An 18,893-nucleotide genomic window follows, 5' to 3' on the forward strand; every position below is an offset into this window, starting at 1 on the left:
TGTGCTTTGTTTAAGATGGATCTTAATGCAGCTTGTCTATGTGAGTTGGGATGTGTGGAAGAGTTATTAATGACTGTGTCTGTGTATGTTAGGGTTTGGTCTATGTTACTTATTGTCATGTCTAGAAAATTAATTTTGCTATCTTTCTCAGTTCTATGGTGAACTGGATGTTGTGTAAATTATTGAATCTGTTTAATAGAGTTTCTATTTCTTCATCAGATCCATTGTATACAATGAATGTGTCATCAACATATCTGCAGTAGTGTACTATTTTCTGGGTTATTATGTCTTTGTTGTTAAGTATTTTCAATGTGGTTAATGAAAATTTCTGCAATGATTCTACTTAGAGGACTTCCCATTGCTATGCCTACATCTTGTTTGTACATTTTGCCATGAAGTGTAAAATAATTGTGTGAAAGAACAAGCTCTAGCAATTCTATTAATTCAACTACTTCAGCTGTGGACATAGTCTGACCTTTTAATAAATTAATATGTATTTGCGAATGAGCCCATTAGGACTACGCAAAGTGCTTAGTGGCATGCGTGTGCCTTTCTTTGCGGCCATACTTCTTTCATTCTTTTGCTGTGGACTGATTCCACTTGAGAGGACTTCCCATTGCTATGCCTACATCTTGTTTGTATATTTTGCCATTAAATGTGAAATAATTGTGTGAAAGAACAAGTTTTATGCTAACAAGCCAAGTTGTTCAAGTATTTCAGACACATGAAAACATTAAAACGAAAATACTGAAAACTAACCTAAGCACAAACTTCAACTAAGTCTGTTTGAAAGAGGATTTCACCCCCAAGTTCTTTCTCTGCCAAGTTGGCTCAAAAGAAAGGTGAAAAAAATATGGTTGAAAGCTGAGGTGAAACAACAGTACAAAATAAAACTTCAATATATCAGAATATAAATTGCACTTAGAATTACTACTACTCACGCATCCATTTCAAGTACCTTTCTTTCAGGATGTCATAAATTAAACTCTACACGAAAATTACAACAGAATTAAAGCAAAACATATGAAGAAACTAGGTCAAATCAGAAAATAAAACACTTACCTCACTTACAACACCAAAAGTCAGACTTCCCACAAAAAATTTTCCCGAGAGTAGTCAGTTCCCCAAACATTCATTTTAACAACAACGAACTCTCTCTACTAAACAATGGCCTTAAACATAACCTATAACCAGAACTCAATCAGCAGAACATTAAAGACATCATTTGTTCAGTCCTCAGATATATCCAAACTAAACAAAAATGAACAAACTGTAATAGGACTTAAAACTAACAAATTAACAGAGAAATATGTTAACAGTAATCCACTAAAAGAATCTATAGAAGAGAACCAGTTACTTAAAAACATCAACAAGAAGCTCATTGAGGGCACTGCACTAGCAGTAAAATCTGACAAAGGCAATGCAGTAGTTATCATGGACAAACACGAATATATAAATAAAACACTTGAGTTCTTTCAGAATAATCATATAAAAGAAATCTCTCATGACCCCACACAGAAATTCAACAGTAAACTAAAGAAACAGTTGAATAAAACATGCTTCTTATTAACAAGGGAAGATACACACAGATTAAAAATTATGAACCCAACAGCCCCAAAGTTAAGAGCCCAGTCTAAGATCCGTAAACCTATCCCTATCAGACCAATTGTCAATGCTATTAATCATCCGGGCTACAAAGTTATGCATAAGCTGCATTCAATTTTATAAAAACAATATAAATTTAAAACCTCTCTTTCAGTGGAAAATAGCTACTAAGCAATTCAAAGTATTAAAGATCTTCATATTCCATCCAATGCAAAGCTTGTCTCCCTTGACATAGTAAACTTATATAGCAGCATACCCATCAAAGAATCCATGGATATAATCAAAAGAATTTATTGTCACCATTGATAGGCATGTGTGCATTGATCAGTGAGTATGTTTTGTTTGCACACTTGAGGGTGATCGTTATTAATCTATACTAGGTCAACTCAGAAAATCAAACACTTACAACACCAAAAGTCAGACTTCCCACAAAAATTTTTCCTGAAAGTAATCAGTTCCCCACTTGAGTTACTGAGTTGAGTATGCTCTTTTTGACTGCAACACCAACTCCTAAATGTGGTGTATTTTTGAGTATCCATTTGTCTGTTTTGCTTTTGAAAAGTCTGTAGTTCCCGAAATCCGTTACATTTTCGTTGGTTGGTCTTGTTTCTTGGAGTGACAGTATTTCCAATTTTTGTTCATTAAGGATTTTCTCTAGTTCATACAGCTTCCCTACCTGCAAGAGAGAATTTATATTTAATGTTCCGAAAAATGTTTTGGTATTTGGGCGAAGTTGGCGAGAGGTGTCTGACTCCCTCTGTATGCATGTCAAGCCAGACTCCCCAGAATCCGATAGTCTGGTTGTGCTGTTGATGGTAGCAGTGGATTGGTTACTGCCTGGAGTACAAATTTGTTTCCTGTCACACTTCATAGTACTTGATCATCACAAGTTTTTGACTGTAGTCCAGTTTCATAGGACTGGAGGGGATAGTTCGAGAACACACATTTCCAGCTCCACCTCTGGTGATCAGACGCTGACCACTTTGCCGCTTGTTGCAAGTCAGACGCAGAGTGAATTTAAGTCAGTTCATCCGCCCTCTCTGCCATTGGGGTTTCCTCTCTCCTGCCTTCAAGACTGTTGACCATTTTCCTCATTCCCGCAGTTGATCCACGGGTGCTTATTTGGCTATGCCTTATTCACACTAGAAGAAATATTCTCCAAAATTCCACAAAACCACGTCAAAATCTTACTGGGCGATTTCAATGCGCAGCTAGGCAAAGAAAGAAAATACAGGAAAACAATAGAAAACTTTCCAGCACATAAATGAACTAATCAAAATGGACGAGATTGGTCGAAGTCTGCAGGATATTCAACCTTAAAATCATGTCAACATATTTCAAGAAGAAACCATCAAAACAAATGACATGGAGATCACCCAACTCACTCATTGGTGAATTCCAAATTGACCATGTAGCAATTTCCTATCCAAACCACAGAGAAATCATGAATATCCAAGTAAGAAAGGGGGCCAAATGTAGAGATAGACCATTACTTCGCAAGAATCAAACTACAGTTAAAACCTCAGAAGTTCATGACAAGGAAGCCATTAATCCCAAAATTTGATGCTAGCTGGATCCAACCATCTTCCACAGAAGAATTAGAGAAAAAAAACCCCAAACAATTGGAAGCAACTCAGAAGCAAACTAATCGAAACCACACAAACACTGATACCTCTGCAAAAAAGAAAAAACACACTTGGTGGAACAAAGAATGTGAACAAGCAATCCAATCTCGACAGAAAGCATACAGTAACTGGAACAGCAGAAAGACTGAGAAGAACTACAAAATATTCTTGGCAGTGAGGAAAGAGACAGCCCAATTAATCAGAAAGACCAAGAGAAAATTTGAAAAGGACCAGCTACTTGAAATCAAGAAAGACTTTAAAAGAAGCAATACGCGAAATTTTTACAAGAATATCAAAACAAAACTCACAGGATATCAGCGGCAAAATCTTTGCTTCATTAAAGGAAATGGGCAATTTGCACTGAGCAATCAAGAAAATTGCAAAGAACTTGCAAGATATTTTGAAAAACTGCTGAACTGCCCAGAAACAACGCAAAGATTTCCGACGCAGGAACCTGAAGCCACAAACCTAAACTCATTATCACCAGATGTATAGGAAATCACCAAACAGATCTAACGTCTTAAAAACAATAAAGCTGCAGGTGAAGATGGAATCATAGCTGACTCCTCAAATCAGCAGGCCCAAATATTATAAAAGAAATCACGGAAATAATACAAGACATTTGGCAAACAGATCGAATTCCGGACGACAGGAAAAATGCATTAATTCATCCTCTACACAAGAAAGGAGATAGATTGGATGTAAACAGCAATGGGGGAATCTCATTGATGTCAGTATCTTACAAAATTCTATCCTAGTGCCTTCTCGATAGATCACAGCAACAACTAGAATCAAAAATTGGAGGATATTTGGCAGGATTCAGACCAGGCCATTCATAGGCCAGACATAGAAAACATTCAGAAAAAGGAATGGAAGATCATAAGAAAAATTTTAGCCCAAAACTTGTAGATGAACAGTATTGGCTCAGAGGCAAACAGGAAAACAAACAATACTCTATTATTCACAGTGACATTAGAAAATGCAGATTAAGATTCTATGGACACAGAAAAGAATGAATCCCGACAGACTAACAAAGCAAATAGTTGAATTCTATGAAAACAGGAGTAAATCTAAAGCAGACCCAATGAAATGGATTTACGAAATCAAAACAGATTTGAAACTAGCAGGAACTACACCAGAGGATATCAAAAACTGGGAAAACTTCAGATCCAACATTCACAAATGGCAAGTTGACCAAGAGGTGAAGCCAAAGAAGAAAACTGGAACAACGTGGTCTCAAGAAAGCAAAGAAGTCCACAGCAAAATAATGAAAGAAGTATGGCCACCAAGAAAGGCACACGCATGCCACTAAGTACTTTGCGTAGTCCTAATGGGCTCATTTGCAAACACACATTAATTTATTAAAAGGTCAGACTATGTCCACAGCTGAAGTAGTTGAATTAATAGAATTGCTAGAGCTTGTTCTTTCGCACAATTATTTTACATTTCATGGCAAAATGTACAAACAAGATGTAGGCATAGCAATGGGAAGTCCTCTAAGTAGAATCATTGCAGAAATTTTAATTAACCACATTGAAAATACTTAACAACAAAGACATAACAACCCAGAAAATAGTACACTACTGCAGCGGGGACTTCGTGTGCCCCAGGACCGCTACGGTAGCTGAGAAGGCCCTATGGGAACCCTGAAACGTGATGGCTAACGGGGCTCTGGTGAAGCTGCGATAGGCCTAGCAAGCCAGTAGTGGATAAATCAACTGCTTTTAAAAAGGGAACATGCCTCTGATCACGGAACGGATTTAAAGGAAACTGACCAAGCAATGGAAAAGGATTACGAGATGGTTTACGACTGGGCACCTTAAACGTAAGGACTCTAACTGGGAAGTTAAAAGAAATTGTAGAAATGATGGAAAGGAGGAGATTGGACATCTTGGGACTTGCTGAGACTAGGTGGAGAGGAGTTGGTGAAAAACCACTAAGTAAAGGATGTAAACTGTACTGGATAGGGAATGAGAGGGGAAGAAATGGAGTGGCAATAGTGGTCAGAGAGGGTCTGCAGGAGGAGGTGGAAGGTATCAATGATCGAATGATAAAAGCCAGAGTACGAGTGAAAGGAAAAAGCATTGAAATCATCCAAGCATATGCCCCACAGGTGGGGTGTACAAAAAAGGAGAAGGAGGAATTTGAAGATGACATGCAAAAGCAGCTAAATGGAGGAAATCAGATTATAGTAGGGGACCTCAATGCACATGTTGGCACAGACAGGGAAGGATTCGAGGAGATAATGGGACCAGAGGGCTGGGGGAACCGAAATAGAGAAGGAAAATTGTTGCTGGAATTCTGCAAGAGGAATGGGCTGGCGATCGCAAATTCCTGGTACAAGAAGAGAAGTAGTCACAAAATAACTTGGTACAGTGGGGACTGGTCCCAAACTTCAGTAGTAGACTATGTACTAGTGGATAGGCAGATGATGAGCAGCCTCACAGATGTTAAGGTCATTCCATCTGAGGCCTTAGACAGTGACCATCGGCTGTTGGTAGCCACCCTGAGAGAGAAAAGAGATAGGAGGGCAACAGATATACAGGAGAAAAGATTGAAGACATGGATGCTGAAAGAGGATGAACGGAGGACCCAGTACCAGACACTGATCAGGAAGAAGCTGCCAAAGGAAGATCAGAGAACAGTGGAAGAAGAATGGGGAGATTTTAAGAGGGCTCTAGTTGAGGCAGCTGAGACTGTGTGCGGAAGAACTAGCACAAAGAGGAGAAGTAGGGAAACCCCATGGTGGAACAACATATGTAAAGAGGCAGTACTTCGAAAGAACAAAGCCTTCAGAGAATGGTTCCAGACCCGAACAGAGGAAGCTAGGGTAAAATATAAGGAAAGCAAGAAAGCGGCACAGACCATAGTAAGGGCGGAGAAGAAGAAGTGGATGGAAAAATGGACAAGAATGTTAGAAGAGGACAGTGAAGGGAACAAAAAAGTACTTTACACCATGGTAAGAAATAAGAGGAACAACAGAAGCGAGTGCCTGAGGATCATGGATAATAATGGAAGAGTTGTGGAGGAAATGCATGAGCTCAAAAAGATTTGGAAGGAGTACTTTGAAGATCTGTTGAATGCCGCCAAGCGGGTAACTAACAGCGATGGAGAGACTAAGGCAGCAGACGATTATAATAGTGGGGAAATTGATGATCTAACTTGGAATGAAGTGGAAGAAGCCATAAAGAGGATGAAAGGGGGCAAGGCACCAGGTTGGGACGAAGTAACAGTGGATATGATACAAGCAGCAGGAGAAGTAGGAACCCAGTGGCTATACAGAGTGCTGAGGGTGGTGTGGAAGGAGAACAGAATTCCTGAGGATTGGAAGAAAGGAATTATAGTCCCGATCTTCAAGAAAGGGGATAAAAGGAGATGTGAGAACTACAGAGGAATCACCCTACTATGCCACTGTGGAAAAATATATGAAAAGATCCTGGAGAAGAGAATAAGAAGCAGTATTGAAAGTAGACTGCAAGAGGAGCAGGACGGTTTCAGACCGGGAAGATCAACAACGGACCTCATATTTGCGGTAAGGCAACTGCAGGAAAGGCACTATGAGTACGGGAAGGACTTAATCATGGCCTTTTTGGATATTGAGAAGGCGTATGACAGTATCTGTAGGGACAAGCTCTGGGATGTGCTGAACGCAAAAGGGATAGATGAAGAGATAACATGAAAAGTCAGAAAAATGTATGAGGGAAGTGAGAGTTGTGTGAAAGTGGGGAGGGAACGTACTGCATGGTTCAAGCTGGAAAATGGGCTGCGACAGGGAAGTGCACTTTCGCCTTTATTGTTTATTATTGTTATGGATGAAATCCTACAGCAAGTATCAGATGCAATTGGAGATCATAAAATGAAAGCAGTGCTTTTTGCCGATGACCTGATGTTATGGGGAAATTGCGAGAAGGAGGTGCAAGAGCAGTTAGATGCATGGGAGGCAATGGCAGCACAATATGGAATGCATTTCTCTGCAAAGAAAAGTGAAATAATCGTCACAACAAGGAAGAAGAATAGGCCAAATGTGGATATAACTTGTGGAGGGGAAAAACTACAAGTGGTAGAGAACTTCAAGTACCTGGGAAGCGTGCTTGAAAGTAAGGGGGGAAACGCAATGGAAATAAATGAAAGGTGCAGAAAAGCAGGGCAGTTCTACAAATGCATTAGGGGGCTTATTTGGAGCAAGGAGGTGCCACAGAAATCCAAGGGAATTATATACCGAACCTACTTTGTCCCCATATTGGCATACGGAAGTGAGACATGGGTAATGCACAAAAGCGACAAAAGTAGAATAGAGGCTAGTGAAATGAAGTTCCAGAGGAGCAGGTTGGGTGTAACAAGACGAGACAGATTGCGAAATGTGTATGTGAGGGAAAGACTAAAGGAGGAACCAGTACAGGACAGGATAGAAAAATCAAGACTGCAGTGGTATGGACACATGAAGAGAATGGATGAGGGAAGAATTCCAAAGAGGATGTTTGATCTGCAACTGGAGGGGAAGAGGCCCAGAGGAAGACCAAGAGATAGATGGGTGAAGGGAGTGAAGGAATGTGTGATGAGAAGAGAAGAGAACTGGACGAAGGTGGAAGAGGGGGAATGGTGGAAAGACAGAACACAATGGAGAGGCTTGTGTTCCCGACAGATCCAGCCAGTGGCTGGAAACTGTCCAAGACGATGATGACTGCAGATATGTTGATGACACATTCATTGTATACAATGGATCTGATGAAGAAATAGAAACTCTATCAAACAGATTCAATAATTTACACAACATCCAGTTCACCATAGAACTGAGAAAGATAGCAAAATTAATTTTCTAGACATGACAATAAGTAACATAGACCAAACCCTAACATACACAGACACAGTCATTAATAAATCTTCCACACATCCCAACTCACATAGACAAGCTGCATTAAGATCCATCTTAAACAAAGCACAGAAATTCCCACTTAATGCTGCCAACTATGAGACAGAAATGAACACTATCAAATACATTGCACACAATAATGTTTGTCACAAACATGAGATAGACACACTATCACAACGCACAACTAAAAATAACATCAAACAATGTGACATAATTTCCTCACACAACATCCAAAAACTCAAGTACATAACATTACCATACTTAGGTGCCATATCAGACAAAATAGCCAAGCTGTTTAAAAAACACACACACATCAGGATCACCTTTGCCACCAACAACAACTTAAATAAGAAATTGACACATGACACTCACATCCCACAGAGAAACGTAACAAAGCAGGAATTCATAGAATTACATGCAGTCATTGCAACAAATATTACATTGGCCAAAAGGGAAGAAATTTTAAACCCCACTTTAAAGAACACATTGACTGTTTCAGACTTGGCAAACTGAATAAATCAGCTATAGTGAAACATGTAAATGAAACAGGACACAGTGTTACAATAGACAATGATCTCAAAGTACTACATAATTTAGAAAATAGCTGGCAAATGGACATCTTGGAAGAAATGGAAATATTCATCCATGGCCACATGGGGAGTAACGAGATCCTGAATGAAATGACGGACTTCAAGAATTCACATTTCCTTTCATTTTCACTACATTACTCTTAGAATAAAAGATACATAACGTGACAGTCGTTTGACTCTATCCCCAGCAATACTTTAGAAATATGTAAAATAAATAGTTTATATCATGATGTGTTCAATAATATTATAATAGGGGCTCAAATTGTAATGTATTTTGTCAACCTACATCTGTAATACGATAACAAGATGTGCAGAAGACACGTAAACATCTGACACCACATAGATCGACAAATCAATAGTCAAATGGAAACCAGCTGTATTTCGACTGCCATATTGTCCACTGCACTACAGATTTGTTTGTTATCATGTTTCCAAGTTGCTGCTACATTAGTGAAAATTTGTGAACAGTGACCAAGAAAACGGAGAGAGCCACGGAAATGGAAACACCTCAGCACTTCACGAGACTGCCACGGCAGAAGAACGAAGTGAGTGACAGCTACAAAACATTTTCATGCAAACATCAGTCCAGCTTCCAAAGTGACATCGCCTCTTACTAAGTTTTCTCCTCTTCCACAGGATAACCACAGCATTTATGAAAAGACTATGTAACATCAGTATGACCTTATTGTAGAATTGTTTTTGTTATGCCATTTAGCCTGAAGATGAATTATTCTCTCGAAACATGTCGCTAAATAACTAATACAATAGTTGACAAGGTTTGTTATTGGTAATGATAATTAAGGGAAAAAAAAACCCTTACATAAGGATAAGTTAGTCATTTGGTACCCTAATAATGAAAAAGCATAGCAAAGTAGGAAAAAGACATGGTGAAAACAGATGTTGCACTAATTGTAATACTGTTTAATCCAAAAACACCGTTTAACACTAATACTCTTCAGGCTTGTGAAACTTAAGATTATTTCATTTCCTTCCTGATCTGAGGCACCTGTATTTTCTTCACCTCATAGTCTACTGGTTAGCGTTGCGTCTAGATTGCTGGTGTCCCGGATTCAATTCCCCACCAGATCGCAGATTTGGTTCACTCAGTGACTAAGTGTTTCTGTTGTCCTCATCATTTCATCTCATCTTCATCAAGTAGCATCAAATAGAAAGACTGGCACTGGCAGCTGAACAACCCCAGACGGGGCTGATGCCACAGAGTCATTTCATTTTTTTTTCTTCATTGTTTTGTATTGAGTGGAGCATTTTCCATTGTTCCTTGACTTTACTACTTTTTTCTTGTTCTAGCTTTGCTACAAAACATACGTTGGAGACCCACCGTAAGATACACACAGGAGAGCGAAATTACATATGCGACGTATGTGGTAAAAGTTTTATAGCGAAAGGCAGTTTAGATTACCACATTTTGACACATTCAGGAGAAAAACCACATCACTGCCCAGTTTGTGGGAAAGGGTAAGTACTTAATGTGTGCTTCATTAATTCTAGGAACATCAAATATCAAATGTATAGTAGTATGATAAAGAACAGTGTGTAAAGAGTGTATAAAGTAGTTAACTGCATCCTTAAAAGTATGAAATGTGTTGGGAAAGTAATGTGAATAGCAACACTGCACAGACTAAATTCTGTTGCTCCCTTCTTCACACAGCAGTAATGCCGTATCATCCCTTGAATCAATACAGTCTGAATTTACTGCAATTGTTACACACTTGGTGAGAGCACCTGAAGTGAATGTTTAAACAATGGAACTCCAGGGTGGAATAATAACAATATGGGAAGCTTATATTGTTCCTCACCATAAAGAGGATGCGTTGAGTCGCAGACAAATGCAATGAAAAGAATTCTAAGAATGTTCAGCTTTCCAGCTAGATTGGTCATCAGAACTAGAACACGCACACTTCACACCAGCCCAACTCTGACATGTATGTCCACTGTCATCTCCAGGCACAAAGGAGACTAGAAATGACAGTAGTCATGTGTTTATGAGTTGTGCTTATGTGAATGTGTATGTTTTCTAGTTCTGATGAAGATAGTTTGAAAGCTGAAGATTTCTAGCTCTCTTTTCATTGTGCCTGTCTGCAACTTAATGCCTCCTCTGTATGGAGAGTGGCAATCTGTGCTTTTGATATTGATGAAGTGAAGTTTACTTTGTAAAGAACTTTATGAACTTAACTGGCAAAACCAGGAGCAATGCTGTGCCATCAAATTGTGTGTGGAGCTTGGCAAAACTGCTTTCATGATTTACAAAAATACAAAGAGCTAATGGAGTACATTTCCCACTGAGAGCATAAGTGTTTAGATGTCACATGTTCATTTTAGCATGCTGAGAAGGAGAGGAAGGCAGTGCTAGCATGGAAAGTCATTTGACCTCGAGAGATACGGCAGTGCAGACGAAAGAGTGAAGTGTCTTGTGAAATAATACCATTGATTGTTGGTGAGAATTCAGTAGGAAACTAAATTTAAAGATTGTCGTGCTTATCAAGTTTTAGCGTAGGATGTGGGCAGGCAAAGAATGTTGCAAGAAACCTAATGACTGAGCAGAACAGCAATAAACTGTGTCTCTTTATCTTCGAAACACTTGTAGAAGGAGCTAGAATGCTTCAAAACAGTGCCACCCGTGGGGAATTGTGTATTTTGGAATACGATCCTAAGGCACAACATCGAAAGTCTAGAGACTGAAAATGGGCAAATCAAAAGTAAAATAATTGCTCTTTTTTTATATATATATGCCTCCTGAATGAACTTTTTTTAGGAAGTCCTCTCAGAAAGGGTGGCATTTGTCCAACCAGGCACAGTTTAACAACCCGCCCCCCCCCCCCCCCCGCCCCCCCCCCCCCCCCCCCCCCCCCCCGCCCCATTTGCTGGATCTCACTCCCTATGACTTTTTTAATTCCCTCAGCTGAAAAAACTGCTCGAAAGGGCATTACTTGGCTGCTGTTGTCATGTTCTTTGGTCAGAAGACTAGTTTGATGCAGCTGTCCATGCTACTGTATCCTCTGAAAGCCCCTCCATTTGTGAATAACTACTGCAACCTACATCCTTTTGAACTTGATTACTGTATTCATCTCTCAGTCTCCCTCTAGAATTTTTACTCGCTGCACTTCCCTCCAGTACTAAACTGATAAAAGCTTGATGCCTCAGAATGCATCATAATAACTGATCCCTCTACAACGTAAAATCCAGGATGAAATGTAACAATGCTATGAAAAGGATAGTCACTTCTGACCGTATAGCGTAGATGTTGTTGTTGTTGTTGTGGTCTTCAGTCCTGAGACTGGTTTGATGCAGCTCTCCATGCTACTCTATCCTGTGCAAGCTTTTTCATCTCCCAGTACCTACTGCAACCTACATCCTTCTGAATCTGCTTAGTGTATTCATCTCTTGGTCTCCCTCTACGATTTTTACCCTCCACGCTGCCCTCCAATACTAAATTGGTGATCCCTTGATGCCTCAGAACATGTCCTACCAACCGATCCCTTCTTCTGGTCAAGTTGTGCCACAAACTTCTCTTCTCCCCAATCCTATTCAATACTTCCTCATTAGTTATGTGATCTACCCATCTAATCTTTAGCATTCTTCTGTAGCACCACATTTCGAAAGCTTCTATTCTCTTCTTGTCCAAACTATTTATCGTCCATGTTTCACTTCCATACATGGCTACACTCCATACGAATACTTTCAGAAATGACTTCTTGACACTTAAATCAGTACTGGATGTTAACAGATGCTGAATCGCAAAAAAAAAAAAAAAAAAATAAAATAAAAAAAAATTAAAATATATATATATATATATATATATATATATATATATATATATATATATATATATATATATATATATATATATATATATATATATATATATAAAATTATTATAATAATAATAATGACCTTTAGGGCAACAAGGCCTTTGTTGGAGATAGAACACACACACACACACACACACACACACACACATGATCGCAGTCTCTGGCTGCTGAGGCCACACTGCAAGCTGCAGCACATGAGGGAGACACAACTGCGCAGTAGTGTAATGCTGGGGCGGGGAGGGGAAAGAATTGCAGGGAAGGATTGGGGGACGGTAAAATGTTACTTCGGTAAAACGCTGCTACTGGGAGGTACAGGGACAAGTAGGAGAGAGGGTAGGGCAGCTGTGTGCAGTTGGGAGGTTAGGCAGGGGAGGGTTAGCACAAAAGGAGAGAGGTAAAAAGATTGTGGGTGTGTAGTTGGATTAAAGGACTGTGTAGTGCCAGAGAGGAAACAGGGAAGGGGCTAGAGGGTAAGGACAAAGACTTGCAAAGGTTGAGGCCAGGAGGGTTACGGGAACATAGGATACATTGCAGGGAGAGTTCTTACCTACGCAGATCAGAAAATATGGTGTTGGTGGGAAGGAACCAGATGGCACCAGCTGTGAAGCAGTCACTGAAGTGAAGAACATTGTGTCGGGTGGAGTGCTCGACAATGAGGTGGTCCAGTTGTTTCTCGGCCACACTGTGTCGGTGGCCGTTCGTGTGGACAGACGGCTTGTTAACTGTCGTGCCCACATAGAATGCAGCACAGTGGTTGCAGCTTAGCTTGTAGATCACATGACTGGTTTCACAAGTAGCCCTGCCTTTGGTGGGATAGGTGATGCTTGTGACTGGACTGAAGTAGGTGGTGTGGTGAGGATGTACGGGACAGGTCTTACATCCAGGTCTATTACAGGGAAATGAGCCATTAGGCAAGGGGTTGGGAGCAGGAGTTGTGTAGGGATGGACAAGGATATTGTGTAGGTCCAGTGGGTGGTGGAATACCACTGTGGGAGAGGTGGGAAGGATAGTGAGTAGGACATTCCTCATTTCAGGGCACGACGAGAGGTAGTCGAAATTCTGATAGAGAATGTGATTCAGTTGCTCCAGTCCTGGCTGGTATGGAGTCACGAGGAGAATGCTCCTCTGTGACCAGGCACTGGGGCCTCAGGCGATGGTTGGAGATTAGAGAGATAAGTCTTGGGAGTTTTGTACAAGGGTGGGAGAGCAGTTACACTTTGTGGAGGTCTCAGTGAAACTCTTGGTGCATTTCGAGAGAGGTAGGTCGTTGCTACAGATATGACGCCCCGGGGTGGCTAGGCTGTACCAAGTTCTTAGATTTGATATGGCTGGAAGTGGTGATGTAGCCATCTTTGAGGTGGAGGTCAACATCGAGGAAGATGGCTTGTTGGATTGAGTAGGACCAGGGGAAGTGAATGGAGGAGAAGGTGTTGAGGTTCTGGAGGAATGTGGATAGGGTGTTATCATCCTCGATACAGATCATGAAGATGTCATCAGTGAATCTGAACTTGGTGAGGAGTTTGGAATTCTGGGTGTTTGGAAAGGATGGAAGGATCATGTACTGCTGTTTGCAGTTAAATGGCCTCAGCAACCAGAGACTACACAGTCGTGTGTGTGTGTGTGCGTGTGTGTGTGTGTGTGTGTGTGTGTGTTCTATCTCTGATGAAGACCTTGCTGGCCAAAAGCTCATTTTCTGACAATCTTTTTGCTGTGCATATCTGCTACTCAGAATCTCCATTGTATGAGGAGTAGCAACTATCTTTTTCATAATACTGTATGTGAACTCTCCTTTTAGACAAGTTACACCACAATTTGTTTTCTCCTCAATACTGTTCCATTCTTTCTTATTAGTTACATGATGTAATAATCTAATATTCAGCTTTCTTCTGTAGCACCACATTTAAAACTTCTATACTCTTCTTGTCTGAATTGTTTATCATCCACATTTCACTTCCATATAAGGCTACATTCCAGAAAGACACTTTCAGAAAAGATTTCTTAATGTTGGTGTTCATGAATTTCTCTTCTTCAGAAACATTTTTTGTGCCATTTACAGTCTACATTTTTTATCCCCCCCCCCCCTCCCCCCCAATTTGACCATCATCTGTTATTTTACTGCTCACATATCAAAACTCCTCTGCCATTTTATTGTCTTGTTTTTTAATCTAATTTTCTCAACATTGCCTGATTTAATTTGACTCCATTCCATTATCCCATTTTTGCTTTTGTTAAAGTTCATCTTGTATTCTCCTTTCAAGAGACTGTCCATTCTGTTCAGCTCCTCTTTCAAGTCCTTTACAGCCTCTGGCAAAATTACAATGCCATCTGCAGATCTTGATGTTCTTATTTCTTCTCCCTGAAATTTCATTTCTTCTTCCGAATTTTCTTTCTTTTCCTTTCTTGCTTGCTCAGTATGCAGATCAAATAACACTGGGTATAGGTTACAACATTGTCTCACTTCCTTCTCAACCACAGTTTCCCTTTCATACCCCTTGTACATATGTATATGTAATTTCATGATATGCCTGTATTAGCCATATGCTAAATAATAAAATAAATAAATAACCCCTTGATAACTGCCACCTTGTTTCTGTACAAGTTTTATATAGTCTTTTGTTCCCAGTATTTTGCCTCTGCTACCTTCAGAATTTCAAAGAATGTATTCCAGCCATCGTTGTCAAAAGCTGTAAATGTAGGTTTCCCTCCCTTGTCTTCTCTTTTAAGATAAGTTGTAGGGGCAGTACTGCCACATGTGTTCCTACATTTCTCTGGTATCCAAACTGATTTTCCGGAGGTTGGCTTCTACAAGTTTTTCCATTCTTCTGTAATTAATTCATGTTAGTATTCTTCAACCATTACTTACTGAAATGATAGTGGTTCCTGAAGAGGGGCAGCAGGCTTTTCAGTAGTTGCGGGGGCAACAGTCTGGATGATTGACTGATCTGGCCCTGTAACACTAACCAAAACGGCCTTGCTGTTTTGGTACTGCGAACGGCTGAAAGCAAGGGGAAACTACAGCCGTAATTTTTCCCGAGGGCATGCAGCTTTACTGTATGATTAAATGATGATGGCGTCCTCTTGGGTAAAATATTCTGGAGGTAAAATAGTCCCCCATTCGGATCTCCAGGCGGGGACTACTCAAGAGGACATCGTTATCAGGAGAAAGAAAACTGGCGTTCTATGGACCGGAGCGTGGAATGTCAGATCCCTTAATTGGGCAGGTAGGTTAGAAAAATAAAAAGGGAAATGGATAGGTTGAAGTTAGATATAGTGGGAATTAGTGAAGTTCGGTGGCAGGAGGAACAAGACTTTTGGTCAGGTGAATACAGGGTTATAAATACAAAATCAAATAGGGGTAATGCAGGAGTAGGTTTAATAATGAATAAAAAAATAGGAGTACTGGTAAGCTACTACAAACAGCATAGTGAACGCATTATTGTGGCCAAGATAGACACGAAGCCCACACCTACTACAGTAGTACAAGTTTATATGCCAACGAGCTCTGCAGATGATGAAGAAATTGATGAAATGTATGATGAGATAAAAGAAATTATTCAGGTAGTGAAGGGAGATGAAAATTTAATAGTCATGGGTGACTGGAAATCGACAGTAGGAAAAGGAAGAGAAGGAAACGTAGTAGGTGAATATGGATTGGGGCTAAGAAATGAAAGAGGAAGCTGCTTGGTAGAATTTTGCACAGAGCACAACTTAATCGTAGCTAACACTTCGTTCAAGAATCATGAAAGAAGGTTGTATACATGGAAGAACCCTGGAGGTACTAACAGGTTTCAGATAAATTATATAATGGTAAGACAGAGATTTAGGAACCAGATTTTAAATTGTAAGACATTTCCAGGGGCAGATTTGGACTCTGACCACAATCTATTGGTTATGAACTGTAGATTGAAACTGAAGAAACTGCAAAAAGGTGGTAATTTAAGAAGATGGGACCTGGATAAACTGACTAAACCAGAGGTTGTACAGAGTTTCAGGGAGAGCATAAGGGAACAATTGACAGGAGTGAGGGAAAGAAAAACAGTAGAAGAAGAATGGGTAGCTTTGAGGAATGAAATAGTGAAGGCAACAGAGGATCTAGTAGGTAAAAAGACGAGGGCTAGTAGTAATCCTTGGGTAACAGAAGAGATACTGAATTTAAGTGATGAAAGGAGAAAATATAAAAATGCAGTAAATGAAGCAGGCAAAAAGGAATACAAACGTCTCAAAAATGAGATCGACAGGAAGTGCAAAATCGGTAAGCAGGGATGGCTAGAGGACAAATGTAAGGATGTAGAGGCTTATCTCATGAGGGGTAAGATAGATACTGCCTTCAGGAAAATTAAAGATACCTTTGGAGAAAAGAGAACCACTTGCATGAATATCAAGAGCTCAGATGGAAACCCACTTCTAAGCAAAGAAGGGAAAGCAGAAAGGTGGAAGGAGTATATAGAGGGTCTATACAGGGGCGATGTTCTTGAGGACAACATTATGGAAATGGAAGAGGAGGTAGATGAAGGTGACGTGGGAGATATGATACTGCGTGAAGAGTTTGACAGAACACTGAAAGACCTAAGTCGAAACAAGGCCCCGGGAGTAGACAACGTTGCATTAGAACTACTGACAGCCTTGGGAGAGCCAGTCCTGACAAAAGTCTACCATCTGGTGAGCAAAATGTATGAGACAGGTGAAATACCCTCAGACTTCAAGAAGAATATAATAATCCCAATCCCAAAGAAAGCAGGTGTTGACAGATGTGAAAATTACCGAACTATCAGTTTAATAAGTCACAGCTGCAAAATACTAACGCAAATTCTTTACAGACGAATAGAAAAACTGGTAGAAGCCGACCTCGGGGAAGATTAGTTTGGATTCTGTAGAAATACTGGAACACGTGAGGCAATACTGACCGTACGACTTATCTTAGAAGAAAGATTAAGGAAAGGCAAACCTACGTTTCTAGCATTTGTTGATGTAGAGAAAGATTTTGGCATTGTTGACTGGAATACTCTGTTTCAAATTCTGAAGGTGGCAGGGGTAAAATACAGGGAGCGAAAGGCTATTTACAATTTGTACAGAAACCAGATGGCAGTTATAAGAGTCGAGGGGTATAAAAGGGAAGCAGTGGTTGGGAAGGGAGTGAGACAGGGTTGTAGTCTCTCGCCGATGGTATTCAATCTGTATATTGAGCAAGCAGTAAAGGAAACCAAAGAAAAGTTCAGAGTAGGTATTAAAATCCATGGAGAAGAAATAAAAACTTTGAGGTTCGCCAATGATATCGTAATTCTATCAGAGACAGCAAAGGACTTGGAAGAGCAGTTGAATGGAATGGACAGTGTCTTGAAAGGAGGGTGTAAGATGAACATCAACAAAAGCAAAACGAGAATAATGGAATGTAGTCGAATTAAGTTGAGTGATGCTGCGGGAATTAGATTAGGAAATGAGACACTTAAAGTAGTAAAGGAGGTTTGCTATTTGGGAAGCAAAATAACTGATGATTGTCGAAGTAGAGAGGATATAAAATGTAACTGGCAATGGCAAGGAAAGCATTTCTGAAGAAGAGAAATTTGTTAAGATCGAGTATTGATTTAAGTGTCTGGAAGTTGTTTCTGAAAGTATTCGTATGGAGTGTAGCTATGTACGGAAGTGAAACATGGACGATAAATAGTTTAGACAAGAAGAGAATAGAAGCTTTCGAAATGTGGTGCTACAGAAGAATGCTGAAGATTAGATGGGTACATCACATAACTAATGAGGAGGTATTGACTAGAATTGGGGAGAAGAGGAGTTTGTGGCACAACTTGACTAGAAGAAGGTATCGGTTGGTAGGACATGTTCTGAGGCATCAAGGGACCACCAATTTATTACTGGAGGGCAGCATGGAGGGTAAAAATCGTAGAGGGAGACCAAGAGATGAATACACTAAGCAGATTCAGAAGGATGTAGGCTGCAGCAGGTACTGGGAGATGAAGAGGCTTGCACAGGATAGAGTAGAATGGAGAGCTGCATCAAACCAGTCTCAGGGCTGAAGACTCCAACAACAACAACAACATTGTCACGGCTTGTGCCCAAACATTTTTGTCTCCTGATAATGGGGCCTGACAGTAGAGCTTTTCATTTTATGATCTCCTGGAAACTAGTGTACATCGTTTTGCAGGGCTGTATATCCTCATAATATGTCACGTGTCTTTTAATTGCAGTTCTGTGCGGCTTGCCAGCTCAGTGGCAGAGCACCAGGTTATGGAACCTGAGGTCTCAGGTTTAATCCCTGCCCAATCCTAGTGTTTGTATCCATCTCTAATCGTTTCTTATACCTCTGGCAATTTTTGTTAATGTAATAAAAATGTTTACTTCCACTATGGTTCGAAATCCACGTTAA

General features: G+C 40.1%; 1 protein-coding gene across 1 annotated transcript in view; it reads left to right on the forward strand.

Moving 5' to 3' along the window:
• The window catches only part of LOC124596488 (zinc finger protein 879-like), a 358,944-nt gene that overhangs the window by 222,921 nt on the left and 117,130 nt on the right, over positions 1–18,893 (forward strand). Inside the window, exon 6 of the mRNA XM_047135638.1 lies at positions 9,999–10,166. Coding sequence (XP_046991594.1) covers positions 9,999–10,166 — 168 coding nt within the window. The remainder of the gene's footprint in view (positions 1–9,998; positions 10,167–18,893) is intronic.

Source organism: Schistocerca americana, chromosome 2 (genome assembly GCF_021461395.2).
Source record: "Schistocerca americana isolate TAMUIC-IGC-003095 chromosome 2, iqSchAmer2.1, whole genome shotgun sequence".
NCBI lineage: Eukaryota > Metazoa > Arthropoda > Insecta > Orthoptera > Acrididae > Schistocerca > Schistocerca americana.